Source organism: Zea mays, chromosome 5 (assembly GCF_902167145.1).
Source record: "Zea mays cultivar B73 chromosome 5, Zm-B73-REFERENCE-NAM-5.0, whole genome shotgun sequence".
Classification (NCBI taxonomy): domain Eukaryota; kingdom Viridiplantae; phylum Streptophyta; class Magnoliopsida; order Poales; family Poaceae; genus Zea; species Zea mays.
Genome location: NC_050100.1, coordinates 14169447 through 14177510, shown reverse-complemented (window position 1 = coordinate 14177510; position 8064 = coordinate 14169447). Strand labels below are relative to the sequence as shown.

Genomic DNA, 8064 nt, shown 5'->3' with positions numbered 1-8064 from the left:
AATGTAGACATGTTTTCATCCTTATAAATCCTATTTCAGCTCTTTATTAATTATTTGGCATGTCATCTAAATCGCTGACATGACCCCTTATCTAGTAAGAATGAAACTGCTATTGAGAATAGCCTTATAGTAACAAAAAAGATCCGGTGTATAGTGTATTTATGCATCATCAATATTCATGAATGTTACTCACCTGTAACGGATCTGTAGTTCGATTCACCAATGTTCATGTTACTAACCTGTAATGGCTTTGTAGTTTGGTAGTGTAGATCACTGAGATTCATCAGAGCAGCAGAATAGAACAATTACAGAATTTTGCAATACTCACACAACAGATATATTATTACACGATCACACAGCCACTCCCAAAAGAGCTCTGCCATAGTTTGAGCTAGAGTTAAGTGGAACTAGAGCTAAAGCTGCTGCATCTGGAGCAGACTACCAAGCATATATAACCCTCGTTTCAACTTTCAACTAGAAGGATTCAGAAATCTTGCAAGTCAACAGTGACCTGCATTTCATGTCTGTTCCGTAAATTGACAAAGATACAAACATTATTCTACATACTATAGACGGTGTAAGGATCAACAAGTACAGAGACCTGACGCTGATGCACACTCATTTACAAACCAGAAGAGCGTGTTAGTTTCTGGTCAAATGGGTCGCTTGAAATATGCCTAGATCATCTCCCATGTAGTCTGGCAACTAAAATGCGGGCAGGACAACAGCCGGAACCACCCATCACACAGTGTCGTCATGGAACCACCACGTGGTCTCCTTTGGTGACCTCCCATTGCGACAGTTCCTGACATAGCGATCGTTATCGGCTGGGCGTTGCTGCAATCGGTACATGTATGTATTGCAGTCAGAAAGCAAGACCCACCGATTGAACAAGGATATGTAGAGGAAATATGTAACCTTTGCTGGTGAGCTGGACAGCATAGATAATATGCTGATACAGATAGAACTGACAGTCATTGCTGGGGACCACGAGTCATACAATATATCTGTAGGTAATGAATCAATAGTTACTGGAATAGCTCTTTCATGGCATAAAAATGAATGGAGATGTCAGCTATCAGGGATTAGTCTTATCTTACATCCAAAAACAAAAGGCACAGTAAATGTTACAAGTTCCATCTTCTACAGTACCAGGACACAAAAGACTTCTAGCACAGAAGACATTTTTCAATTGTGCCATGCTAGCTAATTGAAATATTTTAAGCTAGAAAAGGTAGGTCACATTGGCAATTCAAGTCGATGAGGTAAAAGAAACTAAAGACTGAAAAAAGAGGCACAAACACATGGAATGGGCGCAGGACTGCAGGTATATACAAAATATATACTTGCCCTACAAATATAACCTCAAGAGGCCAGTGATAGATACCAATGGTCATGGCATCATGGTTGGTACTCATATTGTTAGGAATTTCATGGCATAGCCAGTGGACCAAGCTGGAAAAGAAGACTTATGCTGTTCATGATGAAAAAAAGAGATAGTATATTATTGGGCTTTAATAGAATCGTTTTGTACTTGAAAGTTCTAATCGATATTTTTAAAGATGTTGCTTGCATTGAAACCTCCATTGATGTTGGCATATCTTGTCTTGACTAAGCGTCATTTTAGCACACAATTATTGCTGTTAATCGATTAGACATGACAGCTTACATAGAAGAAAACAAAGGGCTGAATTGCAAATATAACCTATAACTCTAGCTTAATCATATTCCTTAACTAACAGGTTAGATACAACTCCAGAGATGACGGGCCATTCCAAACTAGGAAAAACAGTGACATCACAAAATGATCCAGGTGATTAGCAAGGGGGCAAAATCAATGGGTGCAGGATAATGCATAGCAACCACTGGTACTGATCATGGCATCATGCAAAGTGCATTTTTACTTTAGCATGCCGCATATGTCGTATGTGAGAACACTGTCAAGGTGTTCTACTAAGTACTAACATCACAAAACAGACAGCTTGAGGTGTGGCCAGAGAAAATGCGGAGATGCTGACTTGGAGCGAAAAGAGAGGCCACTTAGTTGCATGGATAGGTTCATATTTTCCTCTAAGTGAACCAAATTTTACAAATGGTAAATATGCAAGGGCTGGTTTTAACGTCAGTCATGACCAAGTTCACTAGAGATCAGGGAAGACATCCATGATGACAAGACCATGTCATAGAAACTGCATCCTAGTGCTGGTGAACTTAAAATACAAGAATTGGTCCAAAAAATGTCAACAGGGGAATAGAAATTAACGGCTATACCTAAACAGATGTGTCCATTACTGTAAATGTGTGGATGCATCGGTGCTGGATGCAGAAATATAACCTGCAACAAAGGAAGACAACATTACAAAAAAAGGCACTAAAACCCGAAGCACACGCAAACGCAATAATCAATCGGGGGAGAAGATATTGACCTGAGGTGCCTCCATGGGATAATGCTCGGAGAAATCCACCTGCAGTTTGTAGGTCTCGCCGGTGTAGAGCGTGCCTGGTGCCCCGGCTACATCGACGACCCACCTTTTTGTTGTTGTTTCATCCACCATTATTTTTTGCATTCATTAAGTTTTTCTTTCGTCCAAGATCATAAAAACACTAGGAAACATCTACTGAAAATCCCTTGGAAAAGACGACGAGAGAAATAGAGAAACCAACACCTACAAGCCCAAAACGAACGCAACACGTCGCGTCTCGGATCAAACAGGACGCGGAACGTTATCCACAGTTTCAGCAGGACCAAGTAGTGACCAACCTAGACTCGAGAATAAGAAAACAGTAGGCAAGCACCGAGCCACGGAGAAAGGAATCTAAACCCCTCACCGCAGGGACTGCTTGGTGAGAAAGGGGATAGGAAGTGCGGCGATGGGGAAGCGGCACCTCTGGAGGTTGTCGGTGACCCTGTGCTCGAAGCCGGCGGGCGGGTTGACCTGCCACTCCGTTAGCTCCTTCTGCAGGCGCCTGCAGGCGATCTTGCTCAGGGCCTGAACGCGCGCAACCATGCGCACAGAGAAAGGGGGAACCCACAAAAGGGGAAGCATGGAGATCAGTCAAATCGAGCGGCGACCTCGCACGCGGCTGGATGGTTTAGGGTTTATTACCTTCCGGGACGGGAAAGATGAGGAGGACGGGCTCGCCATGCCGCGCCGGGGTTGCCGCGGAAGAGGGGACGGCCGGACGGGAGAAGAGAGGAAAGGTATCTATCTGTGACTGTGCGTCGTGCGCGCGCGTGCGGACGGCGCGGCAGGGCCAGACAGAGGCATAGATGGACAATTGGCCGCCTAGACACCGAACGGAGACCGTACGGCACTCCTATAGTGAAAACCGCTCTCTTGACCCATAGTGTCGGTAGAAACACGACATAATTATATTATTTATTTTAAAATTAATACCACACATATATTTAGTACATAAATTTATTATATAACACAACCAAATTTTAGCCGCCCTAGCTAGATGAGCCCTTTGCACAGGTGGTTGTAGGTTCGAGGCTCCTCCCCCTCGTATTTTTCTTGATATATGCAATATATTCAAATTGACCGTCATGCTAGTGGCCCAGTCCGGTTAGCCGGCCACCGTGCCTGGCCCGCTGCCGCGGCACGTGGGCCCATCCAGCACGACCCTATTAGCAGCCGGATCTAGCGGGCCAAGTTGTGGTTGGACTGGCTCAGCCCGTTTGACAATCTATAGACACAGGTAGCGACATTCATGTTGTATTGTATTGGTGGTGGTTTGGTGGGGCGGCAGCGCCAAGGGAAATGGGGAAAATATTTGCCGACCTCTTGCTTTGCATTTTGTGTGCCCCGTCGATTGAACTCTAGCTCTAAAAAAGTCTAGTTCTTCATAAGTTAAGGGTACGTTTGGAACAACTTTATCAACTCTCCCAATTCTCGCTAACTAGATGTTGAATTGTGTCGGGTCCAGTACTCTTATTGAAATTTATCGAACACATCCGATGGGTGTTAATAAGTACCTCGAAGACATGCTATTTAGTGGAATAGGGTGGTGCATTTGTAATGTCTTACCAGACACGTCTGAGTCCCAAGTTAGAATTTTTCAGAGTGTTTTTAAACTATCTTCATTTGTAGACTGGTCACTTAGGCCTAAATGCATGTGCATGTAGACCCAACATCTAGTGGCAATAGATGATTGAGATTGCTAAATTTTAGAGCTCTTTTCTTATAGTATGGTCATCTATCCTAAATTCTATCATACACTCTATTGTGTCTTGACCGAAAAAAGAAAATCCTATTTATACCTTCACCTTCAGAATTTGTTGTTTTTGTTTTTCCCTTTCTTCATTCCAAGTTAGAGCTTGCCTCATTTTGAATGATCACCCTTCATCCATATTCAAGCTTTTTTCTCCACTTTGGTGTGGACCTAACCAAGCCTAATCACAAACTTAGCAAATGGTTAGTCCACTAGTCTCAATTTCCAAAACCAAACATAGGGATTTCAGTAATGCATACATATCTGGTATGAGGTTGTAATGCCTCTAATGACCACTAATGGCTACTTTTGTGTGAGGGGAGTATTTATACCCAAGCCTCCACATTTGGACCGTATTGATTCTGGTGCTTCTTATACATTATCTAAAGCCACCTCTCTTAGTAAGATTTAAACTTTGGTGTAGAATCAATTTTGTGGGGTGAGTGAGATCCGGTAAGAGAGAAAAGACAACACTTGAGTACTTGGGGCATCCATTGACCTCATTAATCACATTTGTTACTTTTGGAGCCTAGATCCTATACGGCTAGGATCTACCATAGAGCAAGCAAGGATTATGGTGTACCTCAACAACCGAGAGCTTGATTCTACCTTAAGCAAGGGAAGGAATCAAACTAGTTGTTTAAGGGTTGTGGTTGAAAGACACCATACTATAGTGCACCATTTAGTGGTCTCTCATTGCCTCCTTAATGGAGTAGGACTCGAGAGAGTTTGCACTTTGATAAAGCAAACATTGCATCATAATGCATTTCAATTTGATATTTATATTGATTTCGATCTACTTCGGTTGTGCTTGTTTGTATATATGTGTATAGTGTAGCATAACCCCTAGTAGGCCCTGCAACTAAGGATTGCAACTAAGGATTAAAGTTGCAGTTGAGAAGGACCAAGTTTGGACCTTGAACTGCACTGTTCATGCGTAACGTGCAGGTCTGGTGGCCTACCAGGGTGGTCTGGTGTGAGTACCTAGCGCTAAATTTATTATTTGTTGCTTCTAATCAATTGTGTTACATGTGTTTGGCTCTTAGACCTATTAGCAATTTTATATACTTGTATTACTCTTATTTATGATTTTCAAGCAATTAGAAATCTCCTACTAACGACTTTTACATTTTAAGCTATAAATTTTCATGAATGACTTCCAAATGACATCCTTAGTAGTTTTAGGAAGGAATAGTGGGAAACCATGTTTGAAACACAGTTGGGAGGAGTATTGAACAATGTTTAAAACAATGATTCTACATTTTGGTGTAGAATCATTGAACAATGCTAAACAATGTTGCAATCTATCGACGAGAGGTTGGCAATTCATTCCCGGTTGAGGCCTTAAGGGATGTCTTATATAGACATGCAATTAGCACTTCATGAACTACAACACCAAGATCTTTAAATAAAATCATACTCATGTCGTCAATCGAAACCGCCAATACATCACTATATATTAGGATGATGGTGCTTAATCTAGTGACTAGATTTGTGCTATGTAATCATGTTTGATTGCTCATCACACTTGTTATGTGTAAATGTGTGTTCCAAATATTATGAGAGATCATACAATCTTAAATTTTTAACAACGATATGATGTCACTTATTACAACCATAAACATGTGTTCTATAGGTGCACATCCATTACTAGATATATAGATGCACATATATGAACAAGGAACACACACATATATGGCTAGGACTCTAGCGTATGCCATTGAATTGTGGGTGGTGTTATCTCCATGTTATTGTATCTTATTATTAATATTTGGAACACCTAATATAGTATCCCATTTATTCTTGTGAGACATGCTAAAATAAATAAATCCTAAAAATAGACCTAATGACCATGGTCACTGATAGTCTGCATATTTCATGTTGTCTAAAACAATTATCCACCTCTACCATTGTAAAAGCCAACATCAACTAACATGTACCATGCATCCAATCTTATAAAATGGCTGACTATTTTAGCTGCACTAAAGGGACCACGACGCCTAAAATAGGGTGAATTAGGCAACTTAAAATATACATGTAACTACGACCTCTAATTTTCTAACTAGATAAAACATAAATTGTCTATTTGCTAGGTGTAATGTTGAAAGGGAAATGTGCTAGTTAGCCATTTGTACCTATTTTGTTGATTGAATGTCCAACAAATGGTAACACCCGTCCACTCCCGGACCGGCGATACTTACTCCTGGCAGCTCTCTATAATCATATATTGTCCCCCACAGACCAATATGATTCTTTTGTGTGTATTTTATCTTCACTCATGCGCACCCAGAAAACTTCTCAGTCGGTCATCCATCCCAAATTGCTACAAGCCAAGCACGCTTAACTTGGAGGTTCTTTCGAGATAGGCTTCTGAAAAGAAGATGCACCTTGTTGGTATGGATACTCTATTAATTCTATTAAGCCTTGGGCCAGTATATCACCATCCCAGGGGTCAGGATATCACAATCCACCCCTAGAAGACCGACGTCCTCGTCGATCAACCCCAATCTAGGAACCTCCCCTCTTACCCACGTTTGTGTGTCTAGTGTCGTCATATGTCATGCCATGTGGTCACTCCGGGCCCACATGCTCCATGCCATATACCTTAACCCCTGACCCACACACGTCCGTGAAACCGTGAGGGTCGGCTCCGATACCACTTGTAACACCCTGGCCACTCCCGGACCGGTGATACTTACTCCTAGCAACTCTCTAGAATCATATATTGTCCCTACAGACCAACACGAGTCTTTTATGCGCACTTTGTCCTTACTCATGTGCACCCAGGAAAATTTCCTAGTTGGTCACCCATCCCAAATTACTCCAAACCAAGTGTAGGATCTAGGACACCGGCTAGAGGGGGGATGAATAGACGATTTTGACTAAAATAAAAAACACTAGAGAAATTTAATCAATATGACAAGAGGTATAAATTCTCTAGTGATAACAAGTAAACAATCTATGAGAATCAACTAAGGTGATTGTATACTTGAAGAACAATATGAAAAATACTAATCACTTGCACGACAATAAGTAATGCAAGAAAATAAATACACCGGATTTTATCCCATGGTATCGGTGATTTGTCGATCACCCCTAATCCACGTTGAGGTGGACTTCAAGCTCTCACTTGCTCCTCTATGAAGACACGACTTGATCTTTGAGCCAAGTGGACAAGAAATCACTCAATACCTCGTTTCCACTAATGTCACCTTTGCCGCTCCGGCGAGGTAGGCGCGAAGCCCTCACAATCGACACCGCGGCTTCTCCACAATCTTATTGGAGAGCTCGATGGAGACAACACCCGAGTCGTCTAGGAGGCAGCAACCTCCAAGAGTAACAAGCCGATTATGCTTGCTCGATGTACCACCTAGTGCCTCAAGAATCACCAATGGATGCAAATGCACTAGGAACTCTCAATCTCTCACTAGAATGCAACCTCAAGCAAAGAGCGTGAGAGAATGAGTGGGAGGATCACAAATGAGCTCAATGTGTGCAAGGAATGGCCAAGAGAGACCTCACACACGAGCTCCCCTTCTATTTGTAGCACACCACTCAAATCCAACTGTTTTGTGCAAACATCACACATTCCGCGCACACGCGGACGGTCCGCGCCCTAAGCCCGGATGGTCCAACGTACATATAACGGCTAGTTTTCTCGTTTGAAATCTGTCAGAGCTGTCAGAAAAGCGAGGTCCGGACAGTCTGCCAACCTTGGCCGGACCGTCCGAGACCAGGCAACTTGGAGCACCAGAGCTCTGACCAAGAGGAGTTAGCACATGCGGACTGTCCGCCCTACAAGGCCGGACGGTCCGCGACCTGGGAGTCAGTACTGTCCTGGCTTATCCT

General features: G+C 42.6%; 1 protein-coding gene across 2 annotated transcripts; it reads right to left on the bottom strand.

Moving 5' to 3' along the window:
- Positions 1-305: 305 nt before the first annotated feature.
- Positions 306-3284, bottom strand: LOC100282569 (uncharacterized). 2 transcript variants are annotated; one of them, XM_020553354.3, is made up of 6 exons: positions 3108-3284; positions 2887-3005; positions 2427-2529; positions 2272-2335; positions 919-1007; positions 306-837 (listed from the first exon to the last, which is right to left on the bottom strand). In XM_020553354.3, the coding sequence occupies exons 1-6, from the start codon at positions 3144-3146 to the stop codon at positions 742-744; spliced, it is 510 nt and encodes a 169-aa protein (XP_020408943.1). In that variant the 5' UTR covers positions 3147-3284; the 3' UTR covers positions 306-741. The 2 variants fall into 2 exon arrangements, with proteins under 2 accessions (XP_020408943.1, NP_001300810.1); NM_001313881.1 differs by having other exon boundaries at positions 322-837; positions 2887-2990; positions 3108-3250.
- Between the last annotated feature and the right edge of the window lie 4780 nt (positions 3285-8064).